Raw genomic sequence first — 19,394 nt, 5'->3', positions numbered from 1 at the left:
CCTCTTTGCCCCCCATCAGTGGGCCTGCTTTCTATGAAGTAACAAGTCTATATTTCCCCATTCAGTATTGCACATTTAGTCAACAAGTAACTTGGCTAAGAGAGGCTAATAGAGTCACATCTTATTAAGGCCTTATTAAGGGAGCCTGTGGACACGCTTTCATTAAATTTTGTAATCTTACACTGTTACACCAAGAGACAAAATGTACTCTTCATTACACTGGTATAAATCCAATGACCTCAGTGGTGTCACTAAAGATTTATAACAATGTAACTGAGAGCAGAATCTGGTCCTCTATTTGTTGTTTTGGGCACCTTTCATAATGCAAGAATCATTGGTAGCTCTAAGCCCATGACATTAATCAATTGTCCTAACTTCTCTCTCATCATTCAAGACTGCAGGGTTGAACCTGTAACATTGAGCTGAGCCAGTGTCATAATCCTTTTGCAATGGGCTAAAATCAGATGCTACAGTATCAGAAAAAAATGTTGACTGTAATTCTAGAATTTCTGCCTAACATGGAGAAACTCTTGCCGTTATCTATATCTAATTTTCCTCCAGTACAGTATTTAATAAGAATCTGATTCTGCACCTATTTCTCTCAATGCATGATTCAGTGCACTTTACTTGCTTTTGCTCTTAACATATCAATATAACATTTTTAGATAACCATACAAAAAAAAATCCCAACAAACATAGTTAAAATGAACATTGCAGGATTGCGACAGTGGGTTGAGTGCACTTAACCTTTCAAAAATATTAAGCAAAATCCCAACCGTTAGAAACAGAAAATGCACCTACGATAGTATTTTTCAAATAAGACACCCAAACTAACTTAAGTCTGCCCAATAGTGGTCTGGCCCCTGATGCAACTTAAAGTGCAGTCGGTCTGCTCTAAGTTATACCAGCTGGTAATGCCTCTCTAAGGCTGTTAAGCAGTCAGAGATTGCCAGAGTGCAAAGTGCGCTGGCCACTGCCTCTCCTACATTAGATATTCCCTCACCACCAAGGTGCTAGGACAGAGGAAGTACTGAGCCAACTATGTTGGCTTTACCGTAAACACTCCCTCAACCCAGGGAAATCCCCCACTGGCTATTTAAGCTATCTTTCCAGCCTCTTTCCACAGCCAGACTGGCACAAAATGGTTATAGCAGTGGCCAGGATCTGGACCTAGACCTCTGCTAGGAGAGACCAGTAAACTAAGTTTTATTTCTCTCCTCTGGAAGCATTAGTAGACCTTTGGGTCTATGCCGAACAGCTTTAATTTTAGGACATCATGATGTACCTCCTGTCTGAGCTGCTTCAAATTCTTCAGGAAAAATCCAATATTGGCTGGCCCCAGATGTAAACTATCAATTTTAATTTTAGAGACTGGGCCAAAATCAGGCTTATAAACAGAAACTCAGTTTCTATTGCACCTTAGAGACACATTAAGGATTAATTTCTATCAAGAGGGGTCTGTCAGAAATTGGGCTCAGAAGGGAATTTAATCTGATTAAAGTACATAGTCCTATATATTAAAAATGAGAAAAGATCACTGTAAGAACAGCACAGTAAAGCTACTCAGTTAAAAACAAATTACGATGCCAAGAAAAAATATCATCTCCACAGTACCTAGCCACAAGGCTCATTCTTTGTGAATACATGATGGATTATTCAAAATCAAACTTTTTACAAAAAACATCTAGCAAATAAATATTCAGTTAACTTTTCAAATACTTTCAAAGAAAATAATATTTTAATCTTAAAAAACACAAACTATTCCTTCCATTATCATTGATATTTTTACCATTACTTTGGTAAATAAGTATGAAAAGATTGCAGTTGTTTTGGGTGAAGATGCAAATCAGCCTCTAAGCTCTGTATTTCATTGCTAAAAATACATTGAGCATAGTCCTAAATTTAAGGATACTTTTAGGCTTCCTCTCCATTTGGGACCATCTGCCTTGGGCTGAATGCTAATGTTTTACCCTCTCAATTCATCATTATTATGAACCAGTTTTTTCCTTTAGCAAAAGGCCTTGTGTTTGGTTTTTTTCAAATATTATCTTTAGATTCTTAACTTGACTGATGTTGAAAGCTCTGAAGACATTGTTCTTTTTTCATGGAGATACTGGGTGTATCATTGTAGAGAATACATATTCATGAAAATGTATTCAAAGAGGTTCTAAGGTATGTAAGGACTACAATGTGTCTGCTCTGATTTGATCGTGGAAAACTCTGTCTGAAGTATTGTCTCTTTTATTCTTCCCTGAGTGGGACATTTTGTGTTGTTTTGGAAATGAAGCATGCTCTTAGAAGGGAGCAAATTTGTGATGCATTTTTAGAATTCTTCTTTGGACTGAATATAATCAGATATTTTGGAAACTCCTGTTTATGCTTAATAGAAATTTAGCAGTTAGATGCTTTTTCTTTTCTTTTTCTTTTTTTTTTTTGCCTTTAGACTATTAGCTCTCTTTACTACATATTCTGTGAAGTATCTGTTTTGAACTGGTTGTACCCAACTGTTGTCTAACATTGCTCTGGTCCCTCTTATACTTTTGGTAAGACTATCTGAAAATCTTTTTTCTAGACTATGGACTATCGCCTAAATGTAATTTAAGTGAACTATGGTGTTTTGAGCTCCAAATTTAGCTAAGAACTTAAGCATCTACTTTAAAGTTTAAGCACATTTTTACTGCATATTGATGGACTTCAGGACATGCTCAAAATTAAGTATGTGCTTAAGTATTTTGCTGAATTGTGAAATCTTGACCACACTGAAATCAATCACAAAACTTCCATTGATTTGGATGAGGCCAAGATTTCACCCTTAGTGCTTTGCTATTATGAACATAATAGGACAGATTGTGATTCATGATCTACATGTGAGGAGAAGGTTACTCCACACAAGGATTGCCTCCTTACTGTGCAGAATGAGATTGTAGTTCCCTTTGCTTGCATTGTGAATACCATCTTTGTGTACATAATGTGTTTGGTGTTTTCAAATACATTAAAAATAGAACAGACATATTAGATCATCGTTTTGACAGTCAACAGCAAACTGTTAATATTGCATTAACTAGAGGTGGTATGTGGAATGGACATGGTATATCACAAATACATGAAAAATCAGAAACCTTTCCAGCTTATTTAACTTAAAATATTTACCAATAAATGTTTACCTTTTAGAAAGCTTGTATAGTTCTAGTAAATGTTGTCTTAATCTAACACCACTCTACATAAGCTGATGGAGTGTATAAAAGATATGTACTTACAACCAAATCTATTACCTTGTGAAGAAAATGTATCTTGCATTGTTAATAGTTGACTTTCATTCAGTGCTTCCTGAAAAAATAAGTTGCATACATTTTTTTCCAAAACTGGTTTAATATTTTTGATAAAGCTTACAAGGATATTAAGCTGTCTTTATTCCAGTATATTATATATCATTTATATTAGGATTAAGAAATGAAATTACGTGTGCTTTGTTGCAATTCTTTACCCACTTTTATTCTCAGTATATATAATGTATATAAATTAAACATAGTCTTATTATGCTGCCATATGAGCTACTGAACCATACTTGCAACACATGTTAAACCCCAAATTCTATAAATAAAACATTACCAGAATTCAGCATAGCTAATTCTGAGATGGTATGCATACATTAGGGCTGTCAAGTGATTAAAAAAATTAATCGTGATTAATTGCACTGTTAATAATAGAATACCATTTATTTAAATATTTTTGGATGTTTTCTACATTTTTAAATATATTGATTTCAATTACAGCACAAAACACAAAGTGTACAGTGCTCACTTTATATTTATTTTCATTACAAATATTTGTGCTGTAAAAAAACAAAAGAAATAGTATTTTTCAATTCCCCTATTAGAAGTACTGTAGCGTAATTTCTTTATCATGAAAGTTGAACTTACAAATGTAGAATTATGTACAAAAAAACCCTGTATTCAAAAATAAAACAGTATAAAACTTTAGAGCCTACAAGTCCACTCAGTCCTCCTACTTGTTCAGCCAACCGCTCAGACAGACAAGTTTGTTTACATTTGCAGGAGATAATGCTGCCTCTTTTTGTTTACAAGGTTACCTGAAAGTGAGAACAGGCATTCGCATGGCACTGTCATACCCGGCGTCACAAGGTATTTACGTGCCAGAGGTGCTCAAGATTCATATGTCCCTGCATGCTTCAACCACCATTCCAGAGGACATGCGTCCATGCTGATAATGGGTTCTGCTCGATGACGATCCAAAGCAGTACAGACAGACGCATGTTCACTTTCATCATCTTAGTCAGATGCCACTGGCAGAAGGTTGATTTTCTTTTTTGGTGGTTTGGATTCTGTAGTTTCTGCATCAGAGCATTGCTCTTTTAAGACTTCTGAAAGCATGCGCCACACCTCGTCCCTCTCAGATTTTGGAAGGGACTTCAGATTCTTAAATCTTGGGTCAAGTTCGGTAACTACCTTTAGAAATCTCACATTGGTACCTTCTTTGTGTTTTGTCAAATCTGCAGTGAAAGTATTCTTAAAATGAACAATATGTGCTGGGTCATCATCAGAGACTACTATAACATGAAATATATGGAAGATTGCGGGTAAACAGAGCAGGAGACATACTATTTTGCCCCAAGGAGTTCAGTTACAAATTTAATTAATGCATTATTTTTTTAACGAGCATCATCAGCATGGAAGCATGTCCTCTGGAATGGTGACCGAAGCATGAAGGGGCATACAAATGTTTAGTGAATCTGGCATGTAACTACCTTACAATGCCGGCTATAAAAGTGCCATGCGAACGCCTGTTCTCACTTTCAGGTGACGTTGTAAGTAAGAATTGGGCAGCATTATCTCCCGTAAATGTAAACAAACTTGCTTGTCTTAGCGATTGGCTGAATAAGAAGTAGGACTGAGTGGACTTGTAGGCTCTAAAGTTTTACATTGTTTTGTTTTTGAGTGCAGTTATGTAACAAAAAAATCTACATTTGTAAGTTGCACTTTCACGACAAAAATATTGCATGATGGTACTTGTGTGAGGTGAATTGAAAAATATTTCTTTTGTTTATGGTTTTTACAGTGAAAATATTTGTAATAAAAATAATAATATAAAGTGAACACTGTACACTTTGTATTGTGTTGTAATTTAAATCAATATATTTTTAAAAAGTAGAAAAACATCCATAAATATTTAATAAATTTCAATTTGTATTCTATTGTTTAACAATGCAATTAATTGCGTTTAATTTTTTTGAGTTAATTGCATGAGTTAACTGCAATTAATCGACAACCGTAGCATATATCAGTTGTTTGGGTTAAAGTCTACATGACAAACATTGTACCATGTTGCTTTTCAGGTTAAGTAAAACTACAGATGCCAAAATTCATAGCAGCAAATTTCATGATCACCAATAGGGTGCATAGTCAATGTATTTATTGATGATTCCTTAATAAAAAAGGATCATTATCATTTCCCAAAGCTTTTCAGACGACAGTTCAGTAAGTGTTGTTGGGGTTCTGTTTTATAATAATGAGATGCTTAATAACATTTGCTGTTGGTAACAATCAGTTCAAATGTCTTTAACACTTACAAAATCCAAGTTTTACTTCCCAGAATACATTTAATTCCTCAAAACGTTGTACAAGAAGAAACAGTATTTGTCCTGGGTGAAGGTACAAGGGATACCATTCCCCTGGGGTCAGAGGCCTGCAGCTGGCTGGCTAATTAGCCCATTGGAAAAAGACCTGCAAACTTAATTAGCTGATCCTCATAAAAGGAGGAGCAGGAAATGGAAAGGTAGCTGTGACACCTGCCAGAAGCTGGAACAACTGCTTCAGGTGTGGCTTCAAGAAACAGATGGCTAGAAGGGAGACTGGGGAAAGTCCTGTTATCACAAAGGCTCTGAGGTAAAAGCCAGGAACTTTTGGGTTGATGAATTTGTGGGGTGGTGGACAGACTTGGGGAAAGGGACTTAATCCCTACAGACTCTGAAGGTAGAGGCTGTGAAACTTTGGTCCTGTATTTGTTAAGAAGGCTGAAATAAAACCCACAGAAAATTAATCTGGCTGGAAACTACCTTCCCTGGATTCTGTGAGAGAGTGTAAAGCAGAATTTCTCCAGGGAGGGAGTGGGCTTAGCTCACACAAGCCTGTGCCCAGCCAGAGGAGGGCACTATAAGGGAGGCTCCAATACTTTACACCCAGTAAACCATTAACTCTTCCTTTAGGTATTCTCTTCACTTTTAGTCTCCATTTTTTCTTGGTTTGTTTCAGGATACTCAATCTCTAAGGACCTGATTTTTGCACAAATTTATGCATGTGCTTATTTTTACACACTGTGAGTAGTCCTACTGAAGTCAATGTGGGAGGTTAAACATTTATACAGTATTTGCAGGATTGGGGTCAAAATTAGGTTCTCTTAATAAGACACTATCAATGTCTTTTCATGTACTTTAAAACATCTAATAAAGTTGTTAATATAATGGCTGCAGTTGTAATTTATCACTCTACCAAAATGATGCAAACATACAAATCACATTTTAGAATTCTCCACCTTGTGTCTTGGGGTTTTTTTTGTCCCATGTTAATGTTCAGTAATATCTTAATGAAACTTTATCATCTTTTCACAAAGTAAATGAATGTTTGTTTTAAAATTGTGTTTGTAACCCAAACCTACTCTGTCTGGTGGCTAGGCCACATACAGAAGTACACGAGCCAGCTACAGCCTTGGCTAACAGACCAAGGTCTTTTAGCTCAGGCAGTAGAAGCTCATGTTTTTAGATTCAGAGATCCCCACTACCATGTACTTGTTACTCCTCGGAGAATTCTGCATGACTGTGTACACACACAATTCATGTCTGGTGCAGAACCTTTTTTCCCCAGAGAAAATACATTCTGCCCCAGAAATGCTGCAGTTGTGCCTTTTGCCCACCAGAGGTTGCTGTGGCGCCATAAGTCAGCAGCATACTTCTCCCACCCACACCCAACAACCTTCCAGGCTCCTTCCCACTTCCTCAGCTCCTCCATTACCCCTGACTCCCCCAAGCCATTGCACCGCTTCTGAGAGGTGCAGGAAATATATTTCTGTATTGTAATTTAAATTACTCAAGTTCTGTATTAATCTGCCTATTTGTGGTCTAAAAACAAATTGTCTGTAACAATAAAGACATACTTGCTGACAGGTATTTTGAAATAAACTACCAAAATAATTGAAACTGGCATGATTACATTGTGTTATCTTGACAAAATATACAGAATTTTGAAGAATTTTTAATTTTTTTTTTGGTGCAGAAATCCTCCAGGAGTTACTTGTCAGAGCAAACACTGTTTCTGTGAAGCATCTAACATCCTTGTGAGCACTATAAAATCAAAGAAATTCTGAATATAGTACAAAAGCAGTGTGTTAAAAATAAAGATCAGTTTTGTTCCAGATGCCTTGAAGCCAAATTATGCTTACTTGAAGGTACTAGCAAGTGTCTGATTTAAACTGATAAACTCCTTTTGAATCACTGAGCATGTATGAGTTCAAGTTTCTTATGTGGAAGCTTCTTCCTGATGGCAGAAACTTCAGCTCAGCATGAGTGAGGCCCATGCTCTCATAAGCAATCCACCTTAGGAAAAGTTTACAAGGATACAGTGCACTGCCTGAGGCCATATCTATACTTACCGGTAGATCGGTGCTACTGCAATCGATGGGTCTGAAGACCAGCTGAGTCAATGGCAGAGCACTCTCCCATCAACTGCAGTACAGGCAGTCCTCAACTTTGTTGATGATTGAGTTATGATGAACAGCACTTCTACACTGACACCCTGATTCAACTTACGACTATAGGTTTTGAGTTTACAAAGCTTGGTTCCGCAGTGGAGTAGATTGCAAGTTCGACTTACAACGCAATTGTAAGGAACCAATTGTGTCATAAGTCTGAAGACTGTCTGTACTCCAGCTCCCCGAGAAGAGTAATGGAAGTTGGTGGAAGAGCGTCTCCCATTGACGCAGTGCAGACACCGCAGTAAGTCGAACTAAGCTACATCGACTTGAGTTACATTATTCACACAACTGAAGTAGCGTAACTTAAGTCTACTTACTGCGGTAGTGTAGACACAGCCAGTTCCTAGCATCCTGCCTACAATTATCATAGAGACAGGGTAAGTTAGGTAATATGTTTTGAAAGCTTGTCTCTAACCAGCAGAAGTTGGTCCAATAAAAAATATTACCTCCCCTAACTTGTCTCTCTAATATCATAGGACTAACATGGCTACAGCAGCTCTACCTCTACATACACGTCCATTCAGGTTAGGCCTTTCCCTGTATGCTTGATATTAAAAGGTCCTAAAGATCCTGCTTGGATTGAATTAAAACTTTATAACACCCACCTAATTTTTGCTTTGATACAGTACCTGTCTTATGGTATTGCCTACCATGAAAATGACTTGTCTAAATGTCTGGCTGCTTGCATAGTCTAGTGTAGAACTGTGCTGAGATAAGCCAGGAATCTCCATTCTCTGGGAATAACTGATACCAAAGCCTTCTAATTCAGGATTTTCCTTGTTTGTTTTTTCTCCTTTCCCAGTGAAACGTGCTATTTAATAATAATAATCTGAGACAAGAGAAATTTAGCTGGACTAGTGGCTGGAATTTCCCCACCCTTTTAACTGAATTTAATTCTTTTAAAATACTTCCACCAAAGTGACTAAAATCTATCTAATCTTGACAATATTATATTTAAATAATTTCTCTACCGCCTGAGAATCTTGTTCATGCATATATATCTTTTACCTCCAGGTGAAATTATACTTGCATGAGATGGTTGAGTTGCAGCACTTTCTATTTTCTCTGGAAGGTTTTTTTTCATATTTTGAATATGAAACATTACTAGATCATCTCTTCTTAAGCTTGTGTAAGTCTATTAAAACCAATTTTGCTGTAGGCAGTAAACCAGCCCTAAGCTGAAAGAATAGCTGTGACCCTTTGGAAAGGGGCAAAGAATTTATTAGGAGAAGCATTGTGTCCTCTTAGCAATGCCATAGTTAATTTATCTTTTTGTTCACTCACATGTCTAACATGCATCATCATCAAATGACAAAAGCTAATGGAATTGCACTCTGCTGTTCCATATTTTACAGAAACTATTTCAAAGAGGCAAGATTATGTAAACTTACTGCAATGAACATTCAAGTCCCACAGTTAGAATAATCAAAATTAGGTTTCTGATATGCCATTAATTTAGTAGTTGTGCAGCTTATAAATGTTATAATACACTTTGACACTAGATTAAGCTGTGCATTTATCCAGAAGAATAGGAACGGAAAATACTATATATATTCAAAAAAACTATAACTGATGGCTATTGTTGAATGTGAATTTTACCTGCTACATCTACATGTGACATACAGGGTTGAGGACTGCTGTAGAGCTGTTCTGTCAGCTCTACATTGATTTGAGGAATCTTAAAACACTTGGAGTTGTCCCTAGGGGGCTATTACAATCCTCTTTATGCAAGCAGAGCAGCATAGAGGGGCAGAGGTCACAGAGAATTGGGCTCAATACAGTTTTACATAGCTAACTTCTGCTTGTCCAAATAGCTGGTTCCTGTTGGTACAAAACACTCATCAGGGAGAAGCTATTCCATTAAATGTCACAAAGTCCCTTTCACTGATATTGTTTGAATATTAAAGCCATTAATTCAAGAGGATAGAGATTCTAAAAGAAATACTGGATTAACATATGTTTTTGGGACAGGAAAAGGTACCTGAAATGCAATAGGGTTTTGTTAACAAATGGAGGCTACCAAATGGAAATTACCACCATTTACTAGACTACAAGATGACATCCCCAAAAAGTTATTGGAGGCTTTGAACTTGACGGGTCAGATGTTCAGCTGCTATAAACCAGTGTAGCTTCATGGACTTACATAAATCAAGGACCTGGCCCATGGACTTCAAAGTCTCTAGAAAGCTACAAGGGAAGAGTTAGACCAGGGTGGGCAATAATTTTTGCAGGGGGGACACTCCATGCATTTTGGCAAGTTGTCACAGGCCACACATTTCTACTATATTAATGGAGGGGGTGTGGGGTCTGGGAGGGAGTTGGGGTGCCAGAGGGAGCTCTGGGCTGGTGCAGAGTGTTGGGGTGCAGAAGGGGGTATGGGCTCTGGGAAGGAGTTTGGTGCAGGAGTGGGGCTCCAGGCTGGGGATTGGGGTGCAGGAGGAGGTGCAGGGTCTGGGAGGGAGTGTGGGTGCAGGAAGGTGTTCTGACCTGGGGCAGGGGATTGGGGTGTGAAAGGGGGTGCAGGCTTTGGCTGGGAGGTGCTCACCACAGGTGGCGGCAGGCTGGAGGCACAGCAAAGCTCACGCAGGTTGCCTGCATGCCATGGACCCATGTCGCTCCCAGAAGCGGCTGCAGCCAGCTCCTGCTGGCACATCTCTGTGCACCCCTTGGGGTCTCTGTGCACTGCCCACAAGCACTGCCCTTGCAGCTCTCATTGGCCAGTTTCCAATGGGAGCTGTGAGGACAGTGCTGGAGGCGGGGACAACACACGGAGCTGCCTCCCTCACTCCCTGCCAGGGGCACGCAGAGATGTGCCAGCAGCAGCCAGCTGCTTCTGGGAGTGGCTTGGGGCCATGGCAGGAAGGCAGCCTGCCTGAATGCCCTGCTACTCCGTGGTACTTTTAGTGGCCCAGAGATTGCGAGGGGGCAGCCAAAGAGCCTGGTGGCCTGGACAGAAATGTTAGACGGGCTGGATCCAGCCCACGGGCTGTATTTTGCCCACCCCTGAGTTACAGTTGTCTTGTAACCAATATGTGCTGGCTAACCTGCTAAAAAGGAGCCACAAAGCAGCCACAGTGCCCCTTCATGAATACTCTTAGTAAAGAGACCTGTTTATGTAGGTGCAGAGCTCCTCCACACCCTCCCAAGAAACCCCAAGTCAGAAAGCTTGTTAAGGTGTAAGGAGGCATGTTAAAGGTGTTCTGTCATGGCTCAGCATACAAGAGAAAACTAGGTTTCAGAGTAGCAGCCATGTTAGTCTGTATCCACAAAAAGAAAAGGAGTACTTGTGGCACCTTAGAGACTAACAAACTTATTTGAGCATAAGCTTTCTTGAGCTACAGCTCACTTCATCAGATGCATGCAGTGGAAAATACAGTGGGGAGATTTTATATACACAGAGAACATGAAACAATGGGTGTTACCATACACACAGTAACAAGAGTGATCAAGTAAGGTGAGCTATTACCAACAGGAGAGGGGAAAAAACCCTTTTGTAGTGATAATCAAGGTGGGCCATTTCCAGCAGTTGACAAGAGCATGTAAGGAAGGTGTGTGTGTGTGTGTGGGGGGGTAGAAATAAACATGGGGGAAATAGTTCTACTTCGTGTAATGACAAATCCTCATCTTTATTCAAGCCTAATGTAATCGTCTCCAGTTTGCAAATTAATTCCAATTCAGCAGTCTCTCGTTGGAGTCTATTTTTGAAGCTTTTTTTTTTGTTGAATTGCCACTTTTACGTCTGTAATCGAGTGACCAGAGAGGCTGAAGTGTTCTCCGACTGGTTTTTTGAATGTTATAATTCTTGACATCTGATTTGTGTCCATTTATTCTTTTACATAGAGACTGGCCGGTTTGGCAAATGTACATGGCAGAGGGGCATTGCTGGCACATGATGGCATATATCATATTGGTAGATGTGCAGGTGAATGAGCCTCTGATAGTGTGGCTGATGTGATTAGGCCCTAAGGATTCTAATCTCTCCCAGAGCTGAAAAATGGCTAAAAGAATTTTGCTGAAATGTTCCAGAAGTGGTCACTTCTAGACTGAAACTAGGCATAGAAATTATCAACTAATAAAATAAGAAATTAAGACACTTGACTTCAGAAACATAAATTATAATGGAAATTGTCTTGCAATCTTAGTTATGACAACCTACTACAAGAATCTTTAAAAAAAATTTAGGATGCAGAGTTCAAATGCAGAATTCTGGTACTGTTTCATAAATTGTAAGAGTCTCCCATGTTGAACATAATATTTCTCTTGCTGCTGTTTGTCTTAATGTTTACCAATCCAGAAATCAGTTTTATTTCTCAAATGTATTCTAAGCAACGTCTACAGAAAAAGCTGAATTATTTAACAAATGAACATTACTTTCAGACTGATCTTCAGATAAGAAATAAGTATATTGCTTCACTTGAAGAATGGCTACAAAAGCAAATATGATTCAGTATAAAATAGACAAGTCTTTAACAGAAAAAGATTAGAATTGAAAGGAGGTTTATGAAAACATTTCTCTCTGTAACAAAACCATAAGCACAATACAGTTTCTTCCAAATAACTTTTTATTTCAAGTAAAAATATCAAAATTCAACTAGATTTCTGCACAAAATGGGCTAACATTTCAAGAAGTGCACTAATAAAAATAACTTATCCAGGCAAATTTAATAAACATATTTTACACATACCACAGCTGCAGCTTTAAACTCATAATTGATCACATTTGGTAAGTATCTGCCAATTATGGGTGCTTCAGTTTTGGGAAGTCCAATCTGAGATTGCTAGAGTCAGATCTGGTACCCATTGAAATCAGTAGAATCCTTTCCATTGACTTCAGTGGGCACTGAATCAGGGAACTAAAACCTGACTTTCAGAAGTGCTGAGTACTCACTTCATTTTAGTGGGGGATGCAGATGTTCAGCAAATCAAGCCCAAGGTGCCTTAATATTGGACCTCAAATCTGAGAAATCCAAAATCAGTGGCCACTTTTCAAAATTTGTTTGCATATCCTCATCCTAGAACAACCCTACATGGGTTTCAGGGATCCCCCCCCGCCCCCAATCACTGGTATAAGACTAGTGCAGGGGTAGGCAACCTGCGGCACGCAAGCTGATTTTCAGTGGCACTCACACTGCCCGGGTCCTGGCAAAATTTTAATTTAATTTTAAATGAAGCTTCTTAAACATTTTAAAAACCTTATTTACTTTACATACAACGATAGTTTAGTTCTCTATTATTGACTTATAGAAAGAGCTTCTAAAAACATTAAAATGTATTACTGGCACGCAAAAACTTAAATTAGAGTGAACAAATGAAGACTCGGCACACTGCTTCTGAAAGGCTGCGGACTCCTGGACTAGTGCATGGAAAGGCTTTCCGATCTTGAAAGCACTTGCACTAGTCCTTCAAGTGTTTCTACACTTAGCATGTTGCAAGACATCAGACCTTAAAGTTGTATGATTCTGATTACTATCTAGCTTCTTCCCCACTTTAGGTACACCATTAATGTAGTAGCAAAATGGGGATCTCCAACTATCTCATGATAGAATGCTTTCTAAATCTAATGTTTTCTGAGATGTTGGGCTTAAACATTCGCTCTAGTATTTCAGTGCTGTTCTGTCAGTGGTCCACGACAGAACACAGTGAGTCCCTGGCCTCAGACTAGTGTAAATTCCTTATTTAAAACATTTTACATTGATTAAAAGAATAATAGACAATGTCCATATTTCATGATGACTACACAGCATAGTCAGTTTGGGAGGAAAACCCCCAAGCAATCAACCCACAAACTCCACCTTGAGACGTACTTACCTGTTTTGAAACATTTTTTTCCTTATGGTTTTCAAAACTTTTTTCTGTTTCTGAAAATAACAAAAGCCATCAGAACATCTATTTTTTATTATTTTAATTTCTGATCAAACAGACTGTACTCTTACATATAGAGACACATTTTGTTATTCTTTTAACTGAGTCTTTGCAGATAATTCTAACATACCAGTATCTCAGTAGGGCCCTAGTTAGATTATATGGACAATGTCAGAGATGAAATTCAACTGTGCATGCACACCACAGACCCCTTATACAGAGCTTCAGTTACAAAGGCTTCCAGGCTTGGTGCAGGGACTACTGTAGGGGCTGGAGGAGATGACCTTTATTACAGGTTAGGAGGTAAATTTAAGTGTAGTGTAATTCTGCAGGACTCCATGACAGCTCTTCCAGCTTCTGGGCTGGAATAATGGATGTCACCTCTGCAGCTCCCTATGTGAGTGAGCATGAACTGAATTGCCTCTCTGTGGTTAGCCTGCAGTGCTACCACCTGCAAATAACCTGAAAAACAATCATGTCACTATTTCAGTAATGTTGAAAAAATCCTGTATTTTCTTTAGAAGGAAAACTGTCTGACCTTTACGTTTATAATATGGTTCTATCAGGAATGGGTCCCCATTGTGATACTCTCTAGAAACAGATAGGATAGGGGAAGAAAGGAAAAGTGTAAAGGTGATAGTGTTATGAGAGAACTGGATTTGATAAAACCCACAGCCATCTTGTGCACTTAGCCCCCCATAAGCTGGAAATGAGAAAACCACAGCGTCGGGAGAAACCTGGCCTTGGCTCAGACAAAACTAACAGATGTAAACTACAGTTTTACTAACTAAGATAGATAAAGTGAAAGGACAGATTCACGAGAAGTGGTGGGGAGTGTGGAAAACTGATCTTGACTCTGGGTGCTAGTGTTTGTAAGATTTTTCTGAGGCTACTTTGCTAAGAAGAAGAAGAAGAAGGAATTATTATTAGCTATTGCTAGGGAAATTTAGTCTAGTAGGGGTTATGCGTTATGTGCTCTGTTCTGAGAAAATCTATATAATTTAGTGAGTTTGCTTTGGAGAAGCTTGTACATTTTTTATTTTTTTTATTTTTTTTTAAAAACAACAAGGAGTCACTGACAAACTCCCTGGCAGCTAGGAGAGAGGCTGGCCACCAAAACCCTGCTGCTGTCGTTTGATACCACCTCAGACTTGGTAACTCTTTTTGTGGAGTCCTAAGACTATTTCCATTTTAGATGTATGCCTTGTAACCAATAAAAACAAGGATTTTTTGAATGGAAGCACTCATGTGTACCAATCATTTATTAGACAAGAGGTGCTGTGTCCCCCAACTGATTTATTTCCTGACACCGCCTGGAAAACAGAGATTAATTACCACAGCTTTGGGTTCAGATAACCCTGGGTAACAATAGGATCACAAAAAGAAAAGGAGTACTTGTGGCACCTTAGAGACTAATGAATTTGTTAGTCTCTAAGATGCCACAAGTACTCCTTTTCTTTTTGCAAATACTGACTAACGCGGCTGCTACTCTGAAATAGGATCACAGTTACATACCAATACACACAATTTATTGGATCTGAATTTTTAATTTTTTTTTTGAATCTGTAAATGACTTCACTAAGTGTCCCAAAACGTAGGTAATATTATTTTTCTGAGGTATTCTTGAAAAATAACTGAAAACATGGTTCATTCCCATTTACACTGCAAGACTGATCTGCGGACAAGGTCTCCTAAGCAGCAGAAATTAAAGTCTGTAGATGGGACCTTAGACTCTGAAAACTTACTCGCTGACATTAATGGTAGGTGTCTGATAAAAGCTAAGTAAACGCAGGTTAGCACCTAAACTAGAAAATACAATTAATCTTCTTAACGGAAAGATAAGCCTCTTACACTTCTCCCTGGAAAAAAATCTTTAATTATTCCATCCTTATTGAATTGATGCTTTATTCCCCTATTTGCTAGTGTGGCTAGAAATGGGCATTTTAGCTAAGTGTAATTTGTGGTATTTGATATGACTTACTATAAAGATGCCATTTTATGTTAAGATACATGAGCAAATATACCAACACATTTTTCTTTGTCTGGCAGGTGAATTATTATAATTTGATGGACCAAAAATTTGCCTGACAAAATGGATTAAAACCAATGAAGCCGAGGGAATGATTTCCTTATTTTTATCCTTCAGTTACAAAAGTCAACCAACTAAACTTGTAATTACCTGCCTAAAGCTTTATTTTATTTGCCCAAGACAAGCAAACCAGCAAATTATACATTTGTTAACAGCAGAATAAATGATCAAAGGGATGTAACTAACTAATGCTCAATACCGTTTGCCACAAGGCATAATTTCATTACATGAAAACTGCACCCAGCAGTTTGAAAGTTCAAAAGGTAAAATGCAATTCTCAGCATAAATAAAGTGGTGGGGGAGGGAGGAAATACATTAAGTTTTAAATTAATATTGGCATATTTGAAGGTAGCTGTGTTACTAAAAGCTAATATTGTGACACTAGCAGTGTCAAACCCCAAACAGAGCGAATGTAAACTGGTTTTCCAACATGATAGAAATACTGGTTAAACAGTCAGAAGTAAATATCTTATGCTTGCTATTAAGAGCACAGTTCTACATTGGAATCCTTTAGCATGGACTTTGCGCCTGCACAGAGTCCCATTGAAATCAATAGGCCTCTGCATGAACCCAGGGATCCACAGAAGCAGATCTTGATTCCAAATTTGGGTCAAAAAGACTTCATTAAAATATTAATTACTTTTATTATTATTTCAACAAGTTGTAAACTGATTTAAATGTTTGTATATCTCTTTTACAGTGCTAGTGTCACAAATTAAAACACTTTTCATTATAGAATCAGAACCAATAACTTTAATTATATGCTTCAAACTTTCAAAATTCTGGGCTAAGCAAAAAAGCTGTAACTTTCTTTTAAATTAGGGCAAAATTGGAGGAAGTAATCTGAAATTTCAGTCTTTGAACAGGTACTGTCAACAACTGAAAGTTAAAACTAAATGTTCAGTTACATTGGATAATATAAATCCTTGTGTGTGGCTAAAAAAAAACTCTATAAAAACTAGTTAATAGTATCTAATTGGAATCATGTCTTTACCTTACAATTTGGGTGTTATAATTGTGATACACATAAATGCAAGGGGGAAAATGGGGCACTACAGTCATTTATCATGCAGTATAAAACTAACAGCTTTCTTCCTTTTTGTAGCATTTAATACAAATTTAACAGATTTAATTACAGATTTAATTTTAAATGTAGAATTCTACACAACTCATTTAGCATATAACTTTTGGAATTAACAAACTTTTACAGGGAATCTGTACTTCACAAGCATACTATTTTAACATGTTTTTATGGTGGCAGCTTCTAGTAATACTTTGTTTTGACTGAGAAATGAATTTCTCTTTAAACATTGACAACTTCCTTGCAAAAAAGATGGTTTATTTATCTGTATTGTAACTGTTGCTCTTTGAGAAATATTCAGCTCAGGCATGCAGGCACCCAGCAAACTGAAGCCAGAGAACTTGGCTTAGCAGTATCTGTCAAAGCAGCACCCACCCTTTTTGGCCCTTGTAGTCCCTCCCATGGCTATGTAAGGGCAGCAGCGCCACAACACCCCTCAGTTTCTTCGCACTGGAATCCACGGCTGGAGGCTCAGAGGATGGATCGTGGACTGCATGTCTGCACCCACATCTCAAAGAACAGCAGTTACAATACAGGTAAGTAACTCAACTGGAATTGCTCATGTCAGAGAAAGACCTTCGAATTTAGAGACTTGTAGGGGCCCCAATGAATTCCATTTTTTGAGTTGGAGTCAATGCTGACTTTGCTTTGTTCAAAATCGACTTCAGTCAATGCAAGAAGTCCACAGTGAAGTGGACATGACTGGGGATTTGTTCCTCAGATCTGCCAATCATCTGTGTAGGGGAAGACATGAATTCCCCTCTGTCTGAAATAGGCCACTACCAGTCATGCATTTGGTAAAGATGCATGGGGTGAGTGACAGGTCAAAGGAGAGCACTGTGTACTGATAGTGTTGACTGGCAACAAGGAATCTCAGAAATTTTCTGTAGCCTGCGAAAACAACCACACAGAAATAGGCATCCTGAAGATTGAGAACAGCAGATGAGTTGTGATTTGATAGGGAAAGAATAGTAGCCAGGGTAACAATGTGGAATCTTCTACTTGATAGATTTGTTGAGACTGTGGAAATCAAGGATAGGTCTTACCTCTCCCCTGGACTTGGGGATCAGGAGGTACTAAGAGTAGAATCCCTTTCCCCCAATGAAAAGGAGAAACCTCCTCTGTACTTCCCAGAGCACACAGTCTGGACCTGCTGAAGAAGTAGTGCTCTGTGAGAAGCATCCCTGAAAAGAGATGGGGTAGTGGGATGGGAGGGCAGGATGGAAAGAAACTGTATAGCATAACATGATTCCACAGTCCTTCGAACCCATCTGTCTGTAGTTCTTTCCCAAGCACTGTAGAAGCAAGACTGCCTGTCCCCAAATTGAGACTTGGTTGAAACGTTTACAATTGGCATGTTGCTCTTGATATGAAAGACCAATATGCTGCCTCCCCAAAGATGAACTATAGGCTGGTTGGGTAAAACTAGACCCAGAAGATCTTCTCCGTGATTTCTCCTTTTCTGGAGAAGAATTGCTGCCTAGCATGGTAGGATGACTAGCAAAAGTATTGCTGAGAGCAATGCTGCTGATGGTGTTGCTGACCCACAAAATAATATCTTTGTGGCCTGGGTGTAAACCCCCAAAGATGGTAAAGTATCTCAGTCGTTAAAAATGTAACGTTGTCACATCCACAGGTCTGGTGCTCTCGCATGGCTCTGGAACAGTGTCTGAGAGGACCCCTTTAGAGTGTTAACCCCCTTATGGTCCAGTTCTTTCACTGGAGCAAGCCCCTTGGCTTCACTGCCTCCTAGGTACAAACTTTGGAGCATTCAGCACCCATTTCACACTTAAATTGGCCACTTGAGGGAGACTTGTATACCCAAAGGGAGCAATGCACCATCAACCTCTTTAGACTGGAGTGACTTTCAGACAGTGTTGTAAAAACAGAAGGGTTTATTAGATGTCTGGAACACAGCATCAAGAATAGAAAGCTATAGCATAGTCCACCTGGGTCAGTCCTGAGCCCAGAGTCCCCTCTTTGTCTCCAGTCCCGAAGAGAATCTTGCTTCCAGCAACCCATACTATATCACATCCAAAGGGCCCCTCTTCCATCCTTTGTTCTGATTCCCAAGATAAACAGGTCACCTCGTCATCCTCCTTAGCTTTTTCCCCTCCCCCCGCACCCTCCTGCTGGCCAAACCTGGCTGGTTTCCTGGAGAGGGGTTGGCAGTCTGGGTAGTTAGTTGCTAGGCACCAAATGTCTGGGCCATTGTCTCTTGGGTTTGTCATGGGCATGAAGCCCCAGACAGCCAGGTGTCAATCACCTGGATCACTACAAAGAATAAACCACCCTTTCCAACCACCTAGTTAATCATGCAGGACATAAGGGAAACTGAGGTACACACAGTATTCATGCAAAATATTAAGAAAAAATCCCCCTTTGTCAAAAAAGTCACATCAGTTTTCTCGGGGGCAGGGGGGGGAACTACCATCAAATGGTAAGCACTCTATGGCCTGAACTTCAGAAGCTATGCTGGAGTTCTGTAGCCATAAGGCCCTTCTCCTCATCACAGGTGAAGCTGTAAGTCTGAACAAAGCATTTGTCATGTCCAGTGCTGACTGTGTTTATATTTAAAAAAAAAAAAAAAAAAAGTCT

General features: G+C 38.8%; 1 protein-coding gene across 6 annotated transcripts in view; it reads right to left on the bottom strand.

Moving 5' to 3' along the window:
- The window catches only part of SEL1L2 (SEL1L2 adaptor subunit of ERAD E3 ligase), a 79,345-nt gene that overhangs the window by 50,669 nt on the left and 9,282 nt on the right, over positions 1–19,394 (bottom strand). For all 6 annotated transcript variants that reach the window (XM_043544019.1, XM_043544014.1, XM_043544015.1 and 3 more), the window contains exons 2-3: positions 13,573–13,622; positions 3,273–3,327 (exon numbers count right to left, since the gene is read on the bottom strand). In XM_043544019.1, coding sequence (XP_043399954.1) covers positions 3,273–3,297 — 25 coding nt within the window. In that variant the 5' untranslated portion in view covers positions 3,298–3,327; positions 13,573–13,622. The remainder of the gene's footprint in view (positions 1–3,272; positions 3,328–13,572; positions 13,623–19,394) is intronic.

Source organism: Chelonia mydas, chromosome 3, assembly GCF_015237465.2.
Source record: "Chelonia mydas isolate rCheMyd1 chromosome 3, rCheMyd1.pri.v2, whole genome shotgun sequence".
NCBI lineage: Eukaryota > Metazoa > Chordata > Testudines > Cheloniidae > Chelonia > Chelonia mydas.
Note: the sequence above shows the minus strand (reverse complement) of the source record. Positions and strands in the feature narration are given on the sequence as shown.